Source organism: Hylaeus anthracinus, unplaced genomic scaffold, assembly GCF_026225885.1.
Source record: "Hylaeus anthracinus isolate JK02 unplaced genomic scaffold, UHH_iyHylAnth1.0_haploid 5, whole genome shotgun sequence".
NCBI classification, from domain to species: Eukaryota; Metazoa; Arthropoda; class Insecta; order Hymenoptera; family Colletidae; genus Hylaeus; species Hylaeus anthracinus.
In genome coordinates this window covers 3,725,187-3,748,320 of record NW_026535322.1, presented here as the reverse complement: position 1 = coordinate 3,748,320, position 23,134 = coordinate 3,725,187, and the positions used below count along the sequence as shown (strand labels likewise).

Below are 23,134 nucleotides of genomic sequence, written 5' to 3'. Positions count from 1 at the left end.
ATTTAAATTACATGTAATACATAACGTTGTATCATAAAATCTTTTTTCATGAAAGTTACTAATTTGACTAAGAAATACATATGTGTCGTGTCGGAAGTTACTAAAAATTCGTATATTTACTTATTTATATTTAAGTATAGTTTCCGCATTAATTAAGTAATCATAATTAAATTCAGTATTTTAAATATGTTAATATTAAATCCATAACCAATAATTCATAGTAGTAATATGATCTAGACAGTAAAATAAACGGACATTTGATTTACTTGTAGGAAATATGACGTTTCCGGTTTGGACGTAACAGCAGCTTCTACGTAGTTAGGTGAGAATAATTTTCCTCGAGTTAAAAAGTATATTTTGAAATTGTTCAACAAGATATCACAAGAAAAGCAACGTTAAGGTAATAAAAATAAAATTTAAACAATGTTTGATTGCAGATGGCAGATCGTCAGGAAGATATTTGCGGATTTTGGACGATCTCGTAGCATTTGCCGAATGCGTAGTCTATTTTCAACGAAGCATAGGCCCACATCGCTTTTGTCTATAAGAAATGTTAAAATTTCTTATACACCGCTGTGAACATTTATTTTCCATAAAAAGGATTTAATTGTTAATCAAATGTGAGTGGCTTTCCTGTCGTTCAAAAAGCCGAAGCCTATATCTTTTTTTTTTCGATATCGTTTAATTTTCAATCTATTAATTAGAGGGCAGTACGGTTTTATTACTCAGCACGTTACATACCACAAAGTTTTAAGTATATTTCGTAATAGATATAATAAAAATTGAAAAAAAATGATGAGCAAGCATTTGAAGCCTAAACAAGGTGGAGTAACGAATGTATTAGTGATATAACTTCATGGACATATTTGTCGGAGCTGCCGGGTTTTCGTAATAGAAACGTCATGCATGATATGCGTTACATTTGAAAATTTGCACAAGTGGTAATCGAATATTTTTAGAGATCGTTATTGAAAGTGTTAGTGATTTGAATACACCTACGAAATTCATAAAATCGGTCAAAATCGTAATGTAGCACAAATGGACGATCATTGCGTGCTATAAATAGAAGTTGCTCGGTGATGATGTCAGTGATAGGGTGGGGTCGCGACAATTATTGGCCAACCGTAGGAGGGATGCGAAACGTGATTGGTCGGTTGTGTAACCATTCTGGGTGGGATATGCGCGGAAGTATTGCGCAGGAAGAAATCCGCCAGTTGACCATCGAGTGAGCACCGTTGTCTGGAAGAGCTTGTACCTTATACCGATAGTTTCACTATTTCTAGCTTTTCGTTGCTTAATTTCAGTATTTCAAGTTCTTTATTGTTAGGGAATGAACAATAACGAAAGCATAATTCAAGTAGAAAAGATTTGGTACAAAGATCCTTTCGATTGGCGTTTCTTATTTGTGAGGTAGATGACTCCGTATTGCACGATGAAAGGACAATTAGGATAGGAAAGCATTTCAAGAATTTAGTATTCGCGAACAATTATTGGGGAAAATACGTTTAGGCTTAGGTAAATAATCTTTGCCAATGTAATTTATTCGTAGGACTCGAGATCTTTTACCTGTTTCTTTTATGTTCGTAAGAATATTCTACAATATGGCGTTATAACGATTACGCCTGTCCTTCGAGAACTAGGTTGACATTTTTCCCACAAAAAACCCGAATATCTTTGTGTTTTATTACAGATTTACGTCATGATCCTATGTTTGTACTTCGATATGCGCTAAATCGTCAAGAATAACATCAAAATGGTAAGTCAAATTTATTAAAATCAATTACTTTCCCCCTTACTTCGCAAGTTTTTTGAGAGAGGGCGCCATATACTTAAAATTGCGACAGATGTAATGGAAGGGGAAAGCGCTAGGATCAATAACCTTCACTTGTGTGACCTCGTATCCTATTTATGGTACCGCCAACTTCAATGGTTGTATTAAACAAGATTTGGTAGTGCAATGCTGGTTTATCTAAAATTAATGTAGTATGTATTTATAGTACTCGTCTCGAGTATCAAAATGGGGAAGGTAAATGATCCTTGTGCTTTTCTTCTGTTAAGTATGCATTACTGAAGTTGTTTTTTTTTTTTTTTTTTTTTTTTAGCGATTAAAATTTAGTTTTTCTGTATTCATCTGATTCATGTAACACTTTTACGTAATACATTATTTATAGAAAAAGTTATAAAGATATGTTAATTTAAAATTTGTATAAAACAGTAAACTTCTTTTTTAGTAGAGGTTACATAGATTATCTTTTTCGTAAAATAGACTTAGTACATAGACTTAATTGAGCTGAAATCTCAAAGTTTTCTTATTAATTTAGAAAAATCTATGAGTAAATTCTACAAAGCCATTAAATTAGATATAATTTGTTATTTGCTCTATTCTATATAGCCTTTTGAAATTTTAAGGTGTTTGATGTTGTGCATATGCTCTTTCAGCCACGCATAGATCCATTATCATTATTGAAGTGTCTTAGTGTTTTGTTGGGGCCAAGTGGAGGTATTAAGAGTAAAGAAGAAGTTCATCGGTTAGCTAATTTAATGACAAAGTTTTCGAAGAAACTTGTATCAAAATGCATTTACATACAAATATTAAAAACTACAAACACCGATTTACTTAGTCAGTGAGTATATGCTTTTTTATCTTATTAGTACATGTTATCAATAAGCCAGGTACTACTTGTTTCAAAATTAAATTATTGAACAAATGATGTGTGTAAAATACACTTCTGTGTATTGCATGTTGAGACACACGAACATGCACAATTTGTATAGTCGTGTGAATTGTTAAATGCATGCTAGATTAAAACATTTGAAACTCAGAACCATTGGACGGTTTGACATGTAAACCGTACTCACTGATGCGAGTTCTACAAAATTTATTTGGCAATTATTTTATTATAGAAATAATGAGTATTATTCCTTATTACGTACTATTAAATTTAACAATGCAAGACAAATTTAGAATTTGGACAATTTTTTATTTTTCTCAGATTTATGGGTGCCGGGGGATGGAATCTCATTCACATGTGGCTCACTGATGGTATCCTTGCAAAAAATTGGGCTCTCATTCAGGAACTTCTGGAACTTTTGTTGTTATGTCCAGTAGACATTGAAAGATTAAAAAGCAACAATTGTCCTAAATTAATAAAGGGTCTATCGAAAGAAGGCAGTCATCAAGGTGTTAGAGTGTTGGCCAGTCGATTAGTCGAACAATGGCTGAAAATAGTGAAAGGAGAAGCTGCACCAAATTCTGTACCAGCGCAGATCATGACTATTCAAGTGCAAGGTACCGGAGGTCTAGGACAAAATTTGGTTTCCCAATCAGCCCAACAACAACAACAGTTTTCCATTCATTGTGGTATTCAACAAGTTACGGATGGTGTTGAAAATGAAACAGTACACGTGCAAGATCTGCAATTTACTCCAAACTCTACATCAACTATTGCAGTACCTCATATTCAACAGCAGCAGCAGCAACCGCAAGAACTGCAGCAACAACAACAAGTACAACCTTTGCAATTGCAAGTTGTTAGTAAACCACAGCAAATGCAATTACAACAGCAGTTGTCATCACAGCAATCAAAAAAGCCAGCTTTTGTTGTGGTATCTACATCTTCACAATCCCCAGTTCCTGTGTATAAAATTACAATTCGTGAAGGTAAACAAATTCTTACAAAAGTGGAGACAGATGCTGCAAATATTAATAGTGTTTTAAATACGAATAGTACAAATATAGAAATTAATGGAGATGCTGTGAACGATGTATCTCCTGTGAAACATAATGTAGAGGAAGCAGAATCGAAGGAACTCAGTGATTGTGTAGTCAGTGGTCAAGATTGTAAAGCGGACGTTGCACAATCCGAAAAAGTAGACCAAGTATCCAGTGAAGTGAAACAGACTGTAATAGATTCCACGGACAGTACCGATGTGGATGTTGTTAAAAATAAAGAAAATAAAGACTCTAAAGACACTAAAGACAATGTTAGTAGTGAAAGTAGTAAATCTAGTAATAAAGAAAATAGGGACTCGTCTAAAAAAGATGAAAAAAAATCTAGTAGTTCGGATAAAAAAAGTCATCATAGTTCGTCTTCATCCTCCAAAAGTTCTTCTAAACATACCTCAAGTTCCACTTCGCATCGTTCTAGTTCCACATCTTATAAATCTAGTAGTCACCGCTCTAGTTCTAGTAGTAGTAGTTCAAAAAGCTCTAGTAACAGGGATAAGTCTTCCAAGGACAAGGACAAGCATCACTCATCCAATTCATCCAGTAAACATGGTTCTAGTAAACCAAAATCTGACAAAGAAAAGGAAAAAGAAAAGCAAAAAAAGGATCAAGCAGAAAAGGATAAAGCAACGCTAGAAAAAGTACAAGGACAGGCATTGAGTTCAAAGTTAGGAAAAATACCTAAGAAGAAGTTGGAAGAAGAGAAATCAGGAGATGCAGCTGTAAGGAAATCGTCAACAGACTCTAGGGATAGCTCCAAGGAAAATAAGACTGATGGAAAAAAAGTTGTTGCATTGCCAGAGAAGAAGAACATTTCCATTTCTATTGAGAGTAGGAAAAATTCTCAGGATTCAACAATGCGGCCAAAGACTGTGAAAACATTTAATTCTAAATTCAGGTCAACTGGGTTGGAGGAAGAAGTTAAGCCTCCACCACCTAGATCAGGAAAGAAACCAAATCCTATAATTGATAAAAAAGTCATACCTCAGAAATTGCCTGCCCTGAAGAGACCATCTCCACTTAGAGAAGCTATTCCATCAACAGATAAACGAGCTAAGTTATCATTGGATACACCAACTACACCTCCAGGTGAAGAGAAGAAAGGAGGCATCAAATTGATACCACCAAAACCCAAACGTAAGTATTATCCAGTATCTAAAATATTATGCTTAAAACTTTTCCTTTACAAATACATATACATATTTTCTTCTATAAGTTAACTTAATTTATTCAAAGAAGATACATATTATCTTAAATTCTTGCCTAACACTGATGTTCTAAGACTAAATATGTAGCATTCAAAAAATGTTAAACATTTTTCAAAGAATTATTAAAAAGCTTATCTATTATCAGGAACTTTCGTAGAATCCGCATAAATTTATGTGATTCATATTTGATACATTATGTTTAGTATAAACTCTATCTAATTACTTAGGGTATATATTTTTTATAGGAAGAGACTAAATGTTCAATTACAGTTGGTCCACTCTAAGGAAATTTATTATAATACACTAGCATGGTCTCAACTTTGTCGTTTTTTAAGACAAAGGAAAAACGTTCAAATAATATCAATCATTATTTGTATATTATATTTTGTATAATAATAGTATATTATCACTTTAAGAAAGATACCAATATTCTAGGAACAAAAAAACTGAGTAGTAAAAAAATGCTTACACAAGTCAAAGTATTTAATTAATTCTATGTAAAATAACCAGTCTTTGAGCATCAGTTTCTTTTATTATACATGCTACTACTAACTTCTTAATATTGAGTTTGCAGGTGGATGGCTCCAGGAGAAGCATGAGCAAACTAAATACTTATATATTTTATACATTACGCGAACATTGATTCGCATAGATTTCTTATTTTTCTAATTAATTCGCAATTTCTTCCAGGACAGGATTATTTTAGTTTATATCATATAATAGAACCCTGTACTACTTTTTTTTTAAACGATTAGAGTCTTATAGAAGGTAAAAGAAAACCTGTATCAATCGACCCACATGGAAGTGGATCGAAAATGGATCTCGTGCTTACCTCGATAATTAACATCGTATTTGAAGAACGAAGACATTAGGATCGTCTCTTTGAACGTCGATTTATTTCCTATATTAAGAAGATTCAGCAGGTAATCTTCGATAAAGTATTAATTAAATCGTATGTACGAACTTTTTAAAAGCTGGTGCCGTGCGGTTAAACTTCTAGAATCGGGTACGTCGATAAGCGATACGTAAAAAGTAATTGTGCAGTTTTTTTTTTTTAACAATTACTTGATTAAAACAGAAACGGTGTGTTTTCTTATTGATAGAATTTTCGGGGTGTGTGTTTTACCGTTCACCGATGAACGATATACCAATAGAAGACACCACCGGATATTACTAATCTACTTAGGTAAGGAGACAAACTAAACTCTTGTCTGTCCATACTTCTTCCCTTGTACATGTACACCCTATTAAGCATTTAAATAAATTGATCAGAAATCTGGAAATATTTAACTCTTGGGTTTCTGCTATACATTTTGCTCACTGAATGCTTGATAAAGCAAACACTCATACCGTGGGCCCATCCAGATTTCCATCCTCTCGGTGACTAATTGCACATGTTGAAGGTGCAAACTAAATCGGGGCTTTCAAAGTGGTGTCATTTATCAAGATTAAATACATTCAATTTTCAGACGATCGTAGTAGAACTATCGATGCTTAGAAGTTATAACAAATTATTAGCTTAATAATATAGTTAGCAATGAATTTTTATTGGATGCATGCTTTCCGAATATTTCAGTTCGGTCCCGTAAAATTACAACAAACGTAGGTTCTCTAAAGCTTACCCATAGGATGCATTTTGTTCCCTTCGTTTTATTTAGCGACCGTTTAAATACCAGTATTATATTCGAATAGTAACCGTAACTTCCATGTAAGAAATATAATAGAATGACGCCATTTCGAGTGTTACCGCACAAGGGAGACAAATTCTTGCAATCGATAAGCTATCATTACATCTGTATTATTCTTTAGTTCACAGTGGATTTGCAGAATCATTTGAATGCGTTCGTACGTTCATCAGAGAGAATAGAAATTTGTTTCGGGCGCATAGTCCCGAGATATCCTTGTGAAAGCGAGAAAGAATGATAAGAGGGAGAGAAAGAGAGGGATGAGAGAGCGTGCGTGCTCGTGTGAGAGAAAGAGAGAGTGAGAGGGAGATAGAAAGAGAGAGAGAGAAAGTAAATCGTATGTATGAGACAAGTAGATGAAAAAAAAAGAAAACAAAAAATATGTGGCACGACGTTCGATGGAAGATCATTTAAAAAAAAAAAAAAAAAACAGAACGGAATCTCGTGGATGAAAAGTACTTGAAATGCGACGCTGCGTTTCGACTCGTCCTCTTCGAGCAAGCCGCCCCGTAGGATCAGCGGGCCTCTTCTTACACGACACGTAACCGTCTATTACCAATGACGACGTCAACACGGCGAAGAAGTCACCTTCCTTGCCAGTAGTCGCGGATTAACAATCGGGTGAAAAAGAACGTTAATTGGATCGGGAGAAAGATATAGAAGAGAGCAGGGAAAATATTCGATATGGTGCCTTGCTTTAGCACGTGTATAATGATAATTAAGTGATATTTTCTCGAACCCATATATATATGTATATACATATACATGGGAATCGCATTTATTTACTCCCTCGAGGAAAATGATCGGAAACAAACGAGTAAAATAATCTCGAAGTCTCACTTGAAACGTATATTTAATCTTTTGTATTCGAAACTCCTTGAAGAAGATACATTGACTCTATTTGCAAGGATATTCTCAGTTGATCGTGAATGTTTTAACATAATGTCGAAAAAAATGTCATACGACGTAAGTTCGAGATAGACGCGATTGATTTTTCTTCTCAAAGTATTTAATTGAAATAAGCACGAAATCGATACGATATCGTGTAAATTGCTTTTGTGAAATTGAGGTATTCGGACAGCTTAGTGTCTCGGGAAAAAAAAATACTGAAACGAAATAATTTTGTATTTGAATTGGACGCGAAGAAGGAGGATGGAAGGCAGTTACGACGGAGTTGCGCAACGGCGCACTTCTCGGTTGTGGCTGTGGAGTACAGAGACGGATGTTTTTGCGACGGTCTTCGCGTAGGCAGTCGCATATAGGACAAGTCTGTTTTCTCGTAGCAGTTACATTATACTCCGCGTAGTTATTAACCATTCAACATATTTAGATCTGCGCCACAACGTGTACGTATTCCCGTCATGTGGGTAGTTTGAATTCGAAACGGGATTCGAGCGGAAAATCAAAACCAATAGCTCGTCTGATTATTAAAGCTACTTTTTATTTAGGAATTATTTTCGTTTATGTCCTTGTCCATTCGTTGGACGTACGTTTCTGAAACAATTTTTTACGTATTGTCTTACCATTTTGCGATAATCAAGACAATACTTCAAACATAAACAAACGTTCTTTTGTTTATGTTAATTTCAATGTTGCGCTTCGATTACATTATACAAGAGAACAGAGTAAAATACTTGTACATTAAATTCGATGTGTATTAATATAGTTTCATATACGTATTATACATAATTTGTCTATAAACGCTAATTCGTATATATATATATATATAAACTTCTAATAATTTTTCTGATTGCATTATTAATGATTTATACGTTAGATTTCATATTTAAAGAAGAAAAAAAAAGAAGAATTCTTTATTAACTGTTACTTTCAAATTAACATAAAAAGTGGAAAAAAAAGGAATATGCCTACAAATAATTACTGATAAATTGCCAAAAATTTCGATAATTATTTGCGATTACATTAGACAATAGAACAATAAGTGTATACATTACAATGAAGGTCTTGCAAAGATACAAAATGAGATTTTGAAATGGCAAGTGCTCATTGATAGTTATACAGGAGATGCACTATAAAAGTAAATTTGTGATTTGCAACATCTTTAGAGCGAAGTAAACGTAACATGACTTGAGCGTGAAAGCTTTATGGAAATAAAATTGGAGCCGTACAATAATTAAACCCGTATATTATTCCCCAGTTTACTATAATCACTTTTAATTGAATGCGTTCCATGAAATATTTATACAATTATCATGTAACTTATCAGATTGATATATCGTTTTTACACTATCTTCCTACATATAACAGTATTTTTGTTATCGTTGCGTTAATCGTATTGACGTACAACGTCAGCAGTTATACATGCTATACTCGAAGGAAAAAATTCATCAATTGAAACGAAATTATTTGATGTTCTTACGAAATTCACTTGACTTCAAATTTTTAAATCGTTGCAGCGGTTTAATTGTTGCATCCCTCGACACACACGATTATTAATATCGGAACGATAATTTAGTAAAGGAAAAAAAAAATGAAAAACTTTGAGAAATTATCCAATGATGTCGAGTAAATGCACAGAAAGCCTTTGTTTTTATTCATCATCAAAAATTATTCGTAAAGAAACTATTAAATGTCGTGCGATCGTTCGAAAACATGAGTTACTTTTAATATTGAAAGACTTAAAATATCAATATGAACAAGTGTTCCTTCGTTTTTCGCGTTGTTGAGAAATTCAAATAGCACGGTGCCGCTGTAATTGCGTATATATTATTTATATCTTTGTTTTGCATTCGGCATGGTACTTTGAACAATAGAACGATTCACTCGGCCAAATTTAAGAATAAAATTTATCGATTCGTTCACGATGGTTATTGTCTAATAATACTGTAGATTATAATTACGCAATAATTGAATTTAACTTTACCGCACGATATTGAATGTGGAATTGCGTGTAAATGTCTTTTCGATCGACTTTTTTTAAAACTTGTGTTTGTCAATGAATCATAATGGTACTTCGTTCTTCAAACTATTATAAAACAATGATTGATACTGTTTTTACTACAAATCTTCTTACAGGTGTTCCAGTTCATTTCCTGCTTCTTTGCTTTTTAAAATGAAAGTGTTATTTATTTTTAGCTTGGGTCAATTTATAGCGTCCACATTCCAGTCTCTGATTTTGGCAATTTATAAATTTGTTTTTCAAGTTGTTTTGCAGGTACGCGCGCGCTGATTATGAGAAATTAATTGTAAATATTTGAATAATTAACATTTCTTTTACAGGGGTCACTCGCGGCTACGGACATCTGCTGATTTATCACAACCGGATTCAATAGTGTCACAAGTGCAAAACTTTTTTCTAATAACAATTGATGCGCATAACGAAGCATTTAGTACCGTTAATTAGCAATTTCAGTCTTCGTGCTTATGAGTCTAGTGAAACCGGATGCGCGAAACTCCAAATTTGGACCATTTCGTGATACTAATTATTAAATCGATATCGATTAGAGTGAGATTGTTCCTCCTTCCCTTATTTTAACCGCAGACATTTATTTTTGTTTTTCCAGCAATGGTTCTGCAAGAAAGCGATATGTTCATGGATGCTCTTACTGCGTCGACCAAGAGTAAAGAACCGAGGAAGAGAAAACGGAGGACGTCCATCACGAAAGACGGTCCTACGGAAGCTAAAAAACAAGAAACTGCCAATAGCGATAATCGTGATGTTACACCTCCACCCACCTCACCACTAAGTGCCGATGAAAAATCACCTGTAGTTGTCAAGCCTAACTTTAAGGTGCGTATACTTATAAAATTGTGCGTCAACGCGTATAAATATAAAATTTAGCTCACTACGAACATTTCAAATTTTGTTAAACGTACATGCAACGATTCATAAATTGTCCTTCGTATTCGGTCTTTTTAACCATAGAATAGAATTTCTAATTTTTCATACTTTAATTTAAATTAAAGAATACTTTTTGAAGAACCTTTTTAAAAAATTTAATATTACATATAAATCATGTAATAAATTATCTAATAGCTGTGATGTGTATGCGGTATGTTTTTATTATAGTTTTATCAAGATACATTGGAAACGGATGAAGATAAAGAGCAGAAAGAAAAGGAGAATTCGGACGAGGACGTTAAAAAGGAGAAAGACGAAACCGGAGATGATCATAAAGAAAATAGGGTATTCAAATCAGATATCGATGAAGATACTGGAAGTAACAGTAAGATATTTTACTCTTATTCGCCGATTTGTTGTGTACGCCTTAATAGCTCATTTTTCTGCTATAACTAATGGTTCTTTTTTTACTTATTAGCACCAACGCCTGATGATGATATGGAAGAAAAAACTTCCGATTCTCCCGAAGACTCGTCCTCTGTATCCGATTCGACGAAAAAGGACGTTAGCTCATATCCAGAAATACGTTACGTTGACGGGCTAAGAAGCGTTTTATTACTTCAAAAACGTAAAGGACCGAAGAAAGTACTGAAATGGAAAACAGATCTGGAATCGGTACGTTACTTCGAGCTAGACGAAACAGAAAGGGTTAACGTAACGAAGACATTCACCGACATGAAACAAATGGAGAAGCAGAATGAGAGAGAAGCATTCCAAATGGCCAGAAAATTAAGTAAGTTATCAATATACAATATCTTATATTGTTTTTAGTATTAATTAATAAGACATTTAACTAATTCTTTATACAATTTAATCTTCCAGGTAATGAAGACTTGATGGAAGAGAGGACAAGATGGAAACCTTTAATTCCAATAGATCTCCCTCCAGCGTTAGTAGAATCTGGAAAAGATAGCAGAGAAAAAGATGTCCAATACGCTCGAGAGAAAGGCATTTTGCAAGCGTTGTACTTCAACCGCAGCATGTAAGAATGCATTATGTATTTATACGATTACAAATTTTTTTATTTTTAGTCTATATAGTCGTGTAAAAGTTAATATGCATGCTACATTAAAGAAGTAATAGCTCCGAACCATTGGACAGTTTAACATATAGACCGTACTCTCTGATACGAGTTCCACAACTTATATTTAATTAAACAAATGTTCCGTTCTCTGTATTTAAAATTTATATAATGCGTTTCAATTATAGGATTCCAGACTCTGCAGCGGAACCTGATGAGGAACGTCATCATGTATATAGCGATCCTAAAATCATTCCTTTGGATGATCTCACCGGAAATAAAGAAAGTGAGAAAGACTTTACTTCCATGGCGTGGCCAGAACCAAAACCCCAATTACAACCTCAAACACCACCAGTGACTAGCTTCCATTATCCATCGTTTCCTCATAATCAGCAGCCAGTAATGACTCCCATGGGTCCTCAGCCTACAATGGGTCCAATGCCTCAACTCTCTCAGCAAATGATGGGACCTACTCACATGGGTCCGTTAGGCCCGGAAATGAGCGCATCGATACCTGCCGGAGGAGGAGGATGGAGAACTGGAGATGGCAAAGTTGTTGTACCTGACGGAATAGGAATGAATCCAATGGGCAATATGCCAAATGCATTTCCACCAGGAATGGAGGGTGGTCCAATGGTGCCACCTGGAATGATGGGTCCACCACCTATGTATAATCAACAAGAAGGCTATGGTATGATGGGTCCAGAAGATATGGGATTTAATAATATGAATCCAAATAATTTTCAAGGCCCACCTGGTCCTATGTACGGACCTGGACCTAATTTTCAAGGCCCTAGAGGCGGTGGTCCAATGCATGGTAGAGGCAGAGGTGTCCCTGGACCTGGTTGGTACAGAGGTGGTGGGGGACCACCAGGAAGAGGTGGTTGGAGGGGCGGCGGCGGTGGTTGGAGGGGAAGTGGGAAGCAACCGCCAGTGTGCAGACAGTTTTCTAAAAATGGCTATTGCCGAGTCGGTGATAAGTGTCAGTATCTTCATCCTGGAGTGAACTGTCCACCATTTTAAAAGAAATTGTTGTAATCGAAAAATTCATCGGAATTTTTGTGATAACGTGATGATCTGAACATTTATTATATCTAAATGACTTTGAAAGAATGCACGATCGTACAGAAACAATCGTATTCGACTCAAGCACGCGTTAGATGCGATGATCAATAATAATGTGCAATTTTCTATCAACAATGTGAATAATCAAGCGCATAAGGGAATATCTATACAGTTATATTTTCACGGAATTTAAATGATATTGAATAATTCTCAATTTCTTTACATTGCATAGTACATAACAAAACAAATATTACGAAGAACGGCATAATAAGTTTTTTTTTTTTTTGTAAATGAAAACTGCAGAATTTCGTAGTTGGAAACAGCTTTAAGTTTAAAATGACAATGGGATGAAATTATTAGGTTTATCGGCTGCTGGACAGCGAGAGGACTGCAACATGCTTCACTCTTTATTATGATTTCGAAGGGATATTACACAACTTTAAAAATATGATTTTTATTTATCTATTTTAGAATATACTGAAAATTGGAGTATATCGCATAATACGAAATCTCGATTATCATGTCTTCCTTTTGCATTCATAATTTACAGACAGCACCCACACTTCAGTAATTAAATTAACAAGAGAGTCGCGAGTTTTAATCTTAGCATTACGACTAGCGATTTCGAAGTATATGACGCTAATGAGCTGGAAGTGCAAATTCCAATTTCATTTTATTTGTCTTTCAAGATTGCTGAGTGGGTGTCCAATTGCTTTTTATTAAAAAGTATACATAATTAAAATGCTGTTAAAACGAATTAAGTATGAACATACAACGGAACATTGTAACACCAAAAGTTCAAATAACGAGTTAAATAACTTTTTATTCGTTAAGATTTCTCACATTTAGTCGTTCATGTAGATTTATTGTAAATATCATAATTGTATCATTTTGTATAAAATATCGGTAGCTCTAATAACAAGAGACTGTTTTAGGTTTAACTAGAATGTAATAATATAAAAAGAGCAACAATTCTTAGTAAAAACATGTATGTATGATTTGAAGTAATTAATACGATACAGTGACATTTATAGAGTGCATTTTTAATAATAAATTGAATCTGTGCTCTATGAATCAGATTGTCAGTATATTATAATTGTATTACATATTTTTTACGAATTAAGGGTAGTGGTTATTTTTTTGTATATGATTGATCGTTACGTTTGTATATAATATTGATTGTTGTATAAGAGCTGCTTGATGGAATACATGAGTGATAACTATTTTCTAAAATATGTTGCATTATTATACCAATTAAAAGGTACCTATATCATTCTATTACTTTTAAGTACTTTTCTTTCTCTTTCAATTTTTCTATACGAATTGTCGTTTTATATATCGTAGCCCATCCTTCTCTCCCTCAGGGCTATACCCGAGCTATAGCAGATTCCTACACATATAAGAGATATTGCAAACAGTATCAAAACAATCTAAGAGTTACGTAAAACATAATAATATTTAAAAAAAAGAATGGAAATAATTGTATGCAAAGACTGATAAAGTACTTCGGTGTAGAAACTGAATACACTGTAATAAACCAAGCCAAGCCAAGCTAAGCCCATTCTTCTCTATATAGAAGTAAACCGTGTACACGTCAGAATTGTGTACTGCCATAATCAAAAGTTAATTTAGCATTCCACTGTTGAACTTTGCACTGTGATATGGAAAACGGCATATAGACATTTATTTACATCATTTTTAGGAGCAACTATATAACAAGGACGGGATTAACCATTGCTAACCATCAATTTACTCGCTTTCTCGTCTTGTTAGGGCATGTTCCAATATTAGTATAGTTTAGCGAGTATAGTACCAGTGGCGCCATCAGTGGGAAAATGTCCAAGTTTGTAGTGAAAATAGTTTCCATTGTTTCCTATTAGATGGCGTCACTAACTAAAGGCTCGATACTTATTGCTCTTGAACTTATTGAACTGTTTGAATAATATATTACAATTGTATATTGTAGTGTTATAAAGCAGAGAATCGTATTAATTATGCATTTATGAAAAATAAAGAATAATCGATTAAAAGATATATGTAGCGCCATCGTACAGAAATGGTGGCAATTATTTTCACTACAAACTTGGACATTTTCCCACTGATGGCACCACTGGTACTAATACCTACTGAACTATAGTTTTACAGTATCTTTTTTTTTATTAAGATCTGAACGAATTATGAAGATGCTACAAAAATTATGCTAACTACTTTATTCACTAGCCATTAAATATGAACGTTGAAATTTTCCGAATAGAAAAAGTGCAGCAGTGGGCGCTTATCTGCTACTAAAGTGCAATCCAAAGAATGACACCCGACGCACGAGCTATACTTATATCGGCGCCAAATGTGTCATACAAAACGTTCCATTATCCTCTCAGAGTATGAAGGAAGTTGTAATACATTCCACGAGAAACATTTTACACTACGTAAATACCCTGTATATATGATTCGTGGCTTCTTGAAATTGTTACTCGCTGGTAAACTCATCGAAGACGTTTGACACACGATAGGACAAATTAATATTCAACGACGCGTCCACGTAAGCATGGTAGACGTTTCACGATTTTTAAATGCGTAAACATCTCACAAGTATTTTTAGAACAAACTCGTTTCATTGTTGAATAACCTCCGGAAGATTGATATAATTATCTAAAAAAAAAAAAAAAATATTGCGACGCAATACGTTAATGTCTCATTTCAAACACCCATCAACAACGAGCAAACGGAGAACAGAGCGCAGGGTATAGTGATATATAGAAATCAATGACGTGCAATCGATCAAATAAGCAATAACTTTGCGTAGATTTGCCTATATATCCTATGCAAATTAAATATGCAATAATAGGCTATCCACATAAATAGGTAACGGATAAGGATTTAAAGCAATATGCTTCCTCCGCGATAAATTCCGTTTCCCTGGTAAATCAACTTTAGTCAATTGTTTGCTGAGTATTCTGAACACGAGAAAGTCAGGATACAGTTGAAAAGACTTGTATGTCAACCAATCAAATCAAGTTGGCTCGATATCATCGATAGCAGTGTGCACAGAGCAAACTAAATTGTGTCATATTTATTTATCTAGTACTAGGCGCCTCATTTTAGGCCTATTGACATAGGTATAGGGTATACATCTAGATATAACATGAGATGACGAACTATACGAAATATTTATGTAAATATTAACGTGTATATAGTCACTATGATAGTTATGCTATACGATACATATGCAGAACAAGTTACTGTAATAATTGTCATACTGTTTAACTTATATTGCACAGTATATGTATGTAGTTAGTCTGCAGGTTTTATTTTAATTGAAAATTATTGTTGCAGTGGTGGTGACCTCCCGTGGTAGATGGAATATTTCCAGTTGAACCCGGCATAGTTTTACGATTGCCGCTAATTACAACAAAGAAACAGTTGTTGGAGTTGGTCGGAGTCGTTGCTTGGCGGATATCGGTCTCGGCAGAACGCAAAGTGCAAAGTTACCCCGATGCTTCTGCGTGCTGGTCTGTTGTGTGACGTCGTATTGTCTTTTAATAGTCAGCCCTTGTGACCGGTTTTTCCGTCGTTAACGAGGCACCGTTGTACGTCGAGACGCGCCCTCGTCCGACCTTGAAACTTATAATCGTTCATAGCGTTCGATGTTCGAAACATCGTCTGAAAAATTGTTAATCGTGCTCCACAGGTTCGATTCTTTTTGTTTGACCTCGGCGCCTCGTTAACGCGGAGCAACAGTGAAATGGCGAAAAAGACGTACGATCTGTTGTTCAAGTTGCTGCTTATCGGTGACTCCGGGGTCGGCAAGACTTGTATACTGTTTAGATTTTCGGACGATGCCTTTTCATCAACGTTTATTTCCACCATAGGTAAGACGAAGCGTTACGTTTAAACGATTGTTGATTTTGTAACATGGTGCACTTCACGAACCGGATCGCTCGACACTGGGAATCCGTTTCGGCGGAGTAGGTTATGCTGCCCAAGATAAAATTCTTTACGTCGTCCGATGAAAATACGTGAAATCCTACCCGACGAATAACGGATAATTCGATGTCAAAAGTGTTGTTTCATTTTTTTTTCTTATCATAAATACGATAAGTCGTACACGGGACTACGTACAATTGTATCTCTAAACGGTTAACTTGACAATATTGTTACAATAGGGGGATGTTTACGTGATTAAACGTTAACGTATATCGTGAAGTGTCTGTTACATAAATAAATGTGGCGTTTTTTTTTTTGTCACTCAGGTATCGATTTTAAAATCAAGACAGTGGAATTAAGAGGAAAGAAAATCAAGTTACAGATATGGTAAGATATCGAATATACACTTGTTCTAAACAACCCTTAATCTATGCGCTTACAGGGATACTGCTGGTCAAGAAAGATTTCATACCATTACCACTTCGTACTACAGAGGTGCGATGGGTATTATGCTTGTTTACGACATCACTACTGAGAAGACATTTGAAAATATTGTCAAATGGTTAAGAAATATCGATGAAGTAAGTTTGATTTGTGCATATTTCATTATCGGATGTGAATAGAAAAAGTGAAAGTTGTTTATCTTATTCAGGTTTTCATTGTTTTAGCATGCAAATGAAGATGTGGAAAAGGTGATATTGGGAAACAAATGTGACATAGAAGATAAACGTGTTGTTAGTACAGAAAGAGGAGAAGCGGTAAAGTGACAAAAACAGCAATTTTATGAAACTTGTAAATGTTACAGATCGATAAGCCTATATTCACTTTTAGATAGCAAGAGAGCATGGAATCAGATTTATGGAAACATCTGCGAAAGCAAATATCAACATTGATCGCGCATTTAGTGAATTAGTTGAAGCAATATTGGAGAAATCACATGGGAAAGAACCTCAAGATGCTCCTGATAGAGTAACAGTTGATAGAAGGGTGGAAAGAAGTTCTAATCGGTGCTGCTAATTTTATATTATTTATTTCAATGGCGCATAATAAACTATATATCAGCTCGTGCCACTCAAAATAGATTTGTGGATAGATGTAGAGCATAATTTAAAGCATAATAGTATAATTAAACTCTTCACGACACTGCCTAATCAAATTCAATTGAACTCATTTGATGACAGTTCTGATAAGTTGATACTTACGTTTAATTTAAGAGAAACACGTTTGGTTAAAAAGTGAAGTTTCCTAATTATACCTGAATTTCGAATGGTGGGGCTATAAGTGCTGTTTGTCGCATATATCATTGTATTTATAAATGTGTCTATTGCATGTATACAAACATTAGAGTTCCATCAGAGTTTTTATAAATAATATAAGGAATTCAATAATAAGTACTGCTGATGGAGCTTCGTTTTCCATATGAAACTTCATACATTGTTGTACGAACAAAGTCAACTAGGAACAATGTATTTGTTACGAGGCTGCAATTTGTTACCATAATAAGAAGAGTGAGAATGAATGTGGGCTTTTAATCTTTAAAATCTATGTGAACATTGAATGCTTTTTCATACGGATATTGCACTATATATGCTTATTTACACTTTAAGTTGAAATCTAAAGGCTTAAGACCGAGAGCTTTTATCCTATTTGTGTAAGACTAATTTACTACAAATATAAACATTCACGATTTCGAAATGATCATCTTTTATTTTCCTTCACAATAAATACAAAGTACAATAAATAAGTATACGATTAAAAGTACTGTGTATGTAATATTGTCATGTACAATATTAGATTTAATCAAATACTTTCATCCTTATAGTGCACTAACGACACGTGAAAAGCTAGATTGTGCTGCGAGAAATCGCAATGTAAAAATTGAAGTACAGTCTTACATATTTATGTCAAAAAACAAACATATCGCTTAATACTTTAGAATTTTTTTTATTACGCAAATATGATCATTGATAACATAACATTTGTTTTCTAAGCACACAACGAGATATACATATATAATGCACTTTTAGGATAATCTGGAAGTGTAATAATGTTTAAACATTATAATGCTACATCTAATATGAATATTAATACTATTAAAACATATTTTTTTATTATATATACTAATGATTAGATCAATTATTTTTCACATATATATAATTTCTTTGTGTTATGACAAAATACAAAAATTAAATATTTGTTTACAAAATGAATACTTTTTCAACCAAATGGACATAAATATATAGTATTTTTTTTTTAAATTATCGAACATAAATAGGGGTAAATTATGCATCTACACATATTATACACTTGTATGTTCTTAAATACAAGACAATTAGCTCAGTTTTCTTAGCATAGGAATTATTTGTTTGACTTACAAGACTAAAAGTCCAACTTTAGAACAATATCTTCATATTGACTATATTTTGAAAAACGTGAAAAAACTATTGATTCACAGAAATTAATGCTCGAATTGCTACCAATATCGCTCGATCGTATCTTTATACTTATCTTTAATAAACTCTCTGTACACAAAGTAAAGAAAGTCAAAGTAGAATAAGGATAAGTAAAAGCAGTTTGCGTTAACAATTATTCTAATAACTGACAAAAAATATGTATTTTATAATACTTAGTCTCGTGAAGTGCCAATAATAGTCAAAATATAAAGGAAAATGTTGATAACATCTATGTAAAGATTCAACGCAGCGAAGATGTATTCTTCCGGGGAAATTGCAATCTTGTGGTTACCGCCGATCATAAGTTGTGTATCATAGATCAAATAAATGGAGAAAAGCAGAGCTCCAATTGATGCGTACACTATAGTCATAGTTTTCCCATGCCAGATCATTGCAATTATTCCAAAGAGTAGAAAAATAATCATTGCGACAAACAAAATACTGTTGAGGCCAGTAAAATCAAATTTTGTTTGAAATGCAAATAACGTCAGTGAAAGACAAACAACTGCTGTAATTCCAGCAGCCAAGAGTACCTGCAAATATTCCACAGAAACGTGTTATTTCTTATATAATTGTAGATATAACGCATAATTCAGCATATATAGAATATATAGATGGTCCAAAACACTTCTTGGGAGGAACATAAAAGGAAAGCTAACTTAGTACCTTACCTCTGTAGATTTGTATGTTGAGGCAGCAGTAGCTAACAGGAAACTTTCTGCTATTGTGAATAGAAACAGAAAAATAAAATTCATAGGGGCTTTTCGCCTCACACTGGTACAACAAGCCATGCATATAATCAGAACTATAGTGACTGCAAAACAAATCCAAAACATCTCCGGATGCCGCATCGACCATTTTTGAGTAGGTTCATGATAAAGGAATAACGCGATCAGTCCCACCGTAATCAAAAGCTGGCACATCAGTATACTATAAACTTTCCTGAAAGAAAGAATATAAAGTTGCAATTAAACTTAATAGAACATTATTTATCGCGATACGAACCTGATGAATCCATTTCTGATCGATTTGTCATTGAATTCAAATCCCTTGACTTCATCTTGCATAGGATCTTCTGCATAATTTGTCCCATACATGCCTGGATGTGGTCCTGCAACAAACGCTGCACCAGGTGGTGGTGCTTGCTCGTAAGGAGGAGCAGCTGGAGGAGGAATAAAACCAGGTCCTGTAAAGCGATAAAATATTATAAATGTATTAATAAATCATAGATCATAGCCATCTATCAAGTTGCTATAACTTGTAATTATATACTCAGGAGCTGTAGCATGTGTCTACGCGGCTAGAGTGCGGATTTAGCGATCCCGAGCTACCCGATATATAGAGAAGCCAGAAGTGCCCAACGAACATGTAAATTGAATAATATTATGTACACTAACCTGGGGGGACTGGTGCACCGTAAGGAGGTGGATATCCTGGATTATACCCGTCGTGAGGTGGATACCCAGGATTTTGTTGTGGATAACCTGCACAATCGAATTTCAGTCACATAAAACATTATGCTGCAATAGAGCCTGCATTCAAACTTAAGCATCGATGTTCATAAAATTTTGTGCTCTAATAACAGCCACTAAATGTTGGTGCATAGCCTTTTTCATATATTAATGATGTTATATTTCTCTTTAAATTGTTATTTTACATATAGATTGATCGTTTGATAACGATATATATATATATATATATAATACTGGCACTGCATTAACTCCTTTTTACAAATGTGCAACTACTAATGCTTTTTTTTGTTAATTACATATTATACATCTTCTCTGAAATGTTGACACATTTGCAGATGGTTTAGAGCAGTGGTTTCCAAACTTTTTGGAAGGCGTCCTAAACGAAAAAATAAGAAAGAAAAGGATAACTGCAACCAGATGAATGGCATTTAAAATGATAAAAGAAAATATATATAATCCTACAATTGTTAAATTCTAATGATTAGAGATGTATCAATAGAAAAGAATATCTAAATTGTTGCATTCGAGTACATTAAAAATTTTCATTCGCACCCCCCTGGATCATAAAACGCCTCCTACTTTGGAATACACTGGTTTAGAGTGATGATTGCCGCTTGAAACAAGCATCATGGTGTTTGCAGTTTGCTAAACATTCTGTTGCATGTTAAAGACACGGATAATGTACAAAAATCGAGAATATTTAAAACATAGAAAAAGATCAGAACCTTGTTGTCCTGGATAATATCCTGCACCAGGTGTGTTCTGCCAAGTTGTCATCTTTGGTTTTTGTTTTAGCTGAAAAAGAATCCACTATTATCATGAGACATTGTTGCAAATGCATCAATGGAACGCCAGCGCACGAATGTATCAGCAACCTTGAAAGTGTGATATAAAATTTTATTTTTACATAGTCGACTACAATCATAATCATACAATGATTACCACGCGCACGAATAAGGAAAAAAAAACAAAATAATTTATTTGTGTATAACCTTTTATAAATACACACGCGTTTAATCTTTCAATGGCTGTGTGAATTTTGATGACGTTATAGTTATGGCCGCGTAGGGCACGCTACCGCCCTAAACGGCTTTCTCAAGTTTAGACAAAGTAAAATTGAAAAACTTGTTATCAGAGCGAACGACTGACGCCATAATAATGTTCACGATGAAAACCTGATTTGGTTAATAATAAAATAAGACGCAATGTTAAATGTTAATGTATGTTTGATAAGATCTCTTTATTTGCTCTTTAACAATTAAATTTCAAATATTTTACACTTCATTTATTGGACAATGAACTATCTGTAATGATTGCTATGCATTAGATAATTTTAGATAATTTCTTGGAAAGTAAACACATTTATTATTAAGGAAAAATAACGAAAGTTAGCATACAATAGCAACAAAGTTACACTAACTTTCCCATCTTAAAATAATGCTAAAGTAAGAATATTATATAATTGCAGATTGTGAAAGCAATTTCTAAGAATTGTACATTCATTTGTTTAATACAAAAAAAAACGTGTAGAATAAATACATATTAAAAGTGCCGTTCCTGTTATCTTATCTCAAAAATATTACACTCATACATCTGATGTAAGATAGTACACATATCTGAAATTATTAATTTTAAGCATTAAATGGTGTAAAATGCTCATACTTACAGACATTCTTTAAATAACACACTGACTAATGTAGTTAATTTCTATTAACAGTGCAAATCTAACAAGATAAAGCAATTGTGCAATTTCAAAGAGTTAAATATGTACTAAAACATATACACGTGTGTATTTAAATACCGTAGATATGAGCATAATTGATGTTCGTTGTTTTTTCAGAGAATTAATTTCAGCTGAAAAAGAACACTAGAAACACCAGTTAATAATTATCGCTAGACGAACATCCTACGTATGATTTTAACCTCATATCGGTGTCGGTTGTATCGATGTTGCTGTTTAAAAAAAGGTGATTTTTCATTAAAGATAAGTATGTATACAATACACCTCTTTCGATTGACAGTACAAACAAAAAAAAGATGCGACGATAGCTTCAAACGTTACGTCATTTAAACAATTTTACTCGTCCCACTTAATAAGTAATTTTCTTCGTTCCGTTAGATACGCAGTTTTTTCATCCTGTTTAATGTACAATTATCACAAATTTTTGTACTTTGACAGAAACTAAAATATTACGGATAATAAGCGGTTTCGCTATAAAGGCAAGTAAGCCATAATATTGCGAAATCACACGACGATACTTCAACGTTTTCCCGTAACAACTGCAGGATAGATTAAAGCAGGTATTTCCGTGAGGTTGTGTAAATTTTAGAATCAATTTCTGTGACAGCCTTGCGACATTTTGTTAAGAATGTGTAGAATATTAATAAAAAAAAAAACAGACTTGTTTGTACGTCAGTTTGATGCGTCATGCGCACTTTCTGGAAATTGTTACAATCGATAATCACATTCGTGCGCCGAATGTAAGTTAAACGTATTTACCTCTTTGACACAGTGTTTAAGATCCGTAAACGGTGAAACACTTGAGATCTGCTTGAAATGATAATTACTCGGACTGAATTAAATCGTCAACTTCGTTCACGTATGGAGTACAATCGAGTATAATTACAAGAGCTTGTCGTATTCGACTGCCGCAAAGATGTCACTCCCCACTTATCAACCTTCGACTGAATCTCACGCGAGTACTGATACGAAGTAC

The 23,134-nt window shown here is 34.0% G+C and overlaps 3 protein-coding genes across 9 annotated transcripts in view; 2 read left to right on the top strand and 1 right to left on the bottom strand.

Annotated features, from left to right (window-relative positions):
- The first annotated feature begins 163 nt into the window (after positions 1 to 163).
- Positions 164 to 13,849, top strand: LOC128895645 (ras guanine nucleotide exchange factor P). 3 transcript variants are annotated; one of them, XM_054158406.1, is made up of 10 exons: positions 164 to 322; positions 438 to 620; positions 1,691 to 1,756; positions 2,440 to 2,624; positions 2,994 to 4,864; positions 10,145 to 10,371; positions 10,651 to 10,807; positions 10,901 to 11,215; positions 11,305 to 11,464; positions 11,692 to 13,849. In XM_054158406.1, the coding sequence occupies exons 3-10, from the start codon at positions 1,754 to 1,756 to the stop codon at positions 12,524 to 12,526; spliced, it is 3,753 nt and encodes a 1,250-aa protein (XP_054014381.1). In that variant the 5' UTR covers positions 164 to 322; positions 438 to 620; positions 1,691 to 1,753; the 3' UTR covers positions 12,527 to 13,849. The 3 variants fall into 3 exon arrangements, with proteins under 3 accessions (XP_054014381.1, XP_054014380.1, XP_054014379.1); XM_054158405.1 differs by having other exon boundaries at positions 438 to 1,515; XM_054158404.1 differs by lacking the exons at positions 164 to 322; positions 438 to 620; positions 1,691 to 1,756 and adding an exon at positions 1,821 to 2,026.
- A 2,094-nt stretch (positions 13,850 to 15,943) lies between these two features.
- LOC128895330 (ras-related protein Rab-10) lies at positions 15,944 to 18,187 on the top strand. 2 transcript variants are annotated; one of them, XM_054157841.1, is made up of 6 exons: positions 15,944 to 16,077; positions 16,257 to 16,437; positions 16,819 to 16,879; positions 16,935 to 17,073; positions 17,161 to 17,250; positions 17,324 to 18,187. In XM_054157841.1, exons 2-6 carry the CDS (start codon positions 16,311 to 16,313, stop codon positions 17,507 to 17,509), a joined length of 603 nt encoding a protein of 200 aa, XP_054013816.1. In that variant the 5' UTR covers positions 15,944 to 16,077; positions 16,257 to 16,310; the 3' UTR covers positions 17,510 to 18,187. The 2 variants fall into 2 exon arrangements, with proteins under 2 accessions (XP_054013816.1, XP_054013817.1); XM_054157842.1 differs by having other exon boundaries at positions 16,017 to 16,155.
- Positions 18,188 to 18,420: 233 nt separating this feature from the next.
- Positions 18,421 to 23,134, bottom strand: part of LOC128895325 (protein lifeguard 2) — an 84,905-nt gene continuing 80,191 nt past the window's right edge. Inside the window, exons 1-6 of one of the 4 annotated variants that reach the window (XM_054157829.1) lie at positions 22,918 to 23,096; positions 21,143 to 21,212; positions 20,343 to 20,429; positions 19,951 to 20,131; positions 19,617 to 19,887; positions 18,421 to 19,478 (exon numbers count right to left, since the gene is read on the bottom strand). In XM_054157829.1, coding sequence (XP_054013804.1) covers positions 19,119 to 19,478; positions 19,617 to 19,887; positions 19,951 to 20,131; positions 20,343 to 20,429; positions 21,143 to 21,194 — 951 coding nt within the window. In that variant the 5' untranslated portion in view covers positions 21,195 to 21,212; positions 22,918 to 23,096 and the 3' untranslated portion in view covers positions 18,421 to 19,118. Of the gene's footprint in view, positions 19,479 to 19,616; positions 19,888 to 19,950; positions 20,132 to 20,342; positions 20,430 to 21,142; positions 21,215 to 22,340; positions 22,493 to 22,917; positions 23,097 to 23,134 lie in introns of those variants that run through there. The other 3 variants (XM_054157831.1, XM_054157830.1, XM_054157832.1) reach the window with 3 other exon arrangements.

Excerpts from the sequence above, each read along its gene's own strand:
- LOC128895330 (XM_054157841.1), top strand. The coding sequence starts at position 16,311 with ATGGCGAAAAAGACGTACGATCTGTTGTTCAAGTTGCTGCTTATCGGT. Across the intron at positions 16,438-16,818 it reads AACGTTTATTTCCACCATAG|GTATCGATTTTAAAATCAAG; the intron begins GTAAGACGAAGC and ends TTTGTCACTCAG. Across the intron at positions 16,880-16,934 it reads AAAATCAAGTTACAGATATG|GGATACTGCTGGTCAAGAAA; the intron begins GTAAGATATCGA and ends ATGCGCTTACAG.
- LOC128895645 (XM_054158404.1), top strand. Across the intron at positions 10,372-10,650 it reads TTGTCAAGCCTAACTTTAAG|TTTTATCAAGATACATTGGA; the intron begins GTGCGTATACTT and ends TTTTTATTATAG. Across the intron at positions 11,465-11,691 it reads TTGTACTTCAACCGCAGCAT|GATTCCAGACTCTGCAGCGG; the intron begins GTAAGAATGCAT and ends TTTCAATTATAG.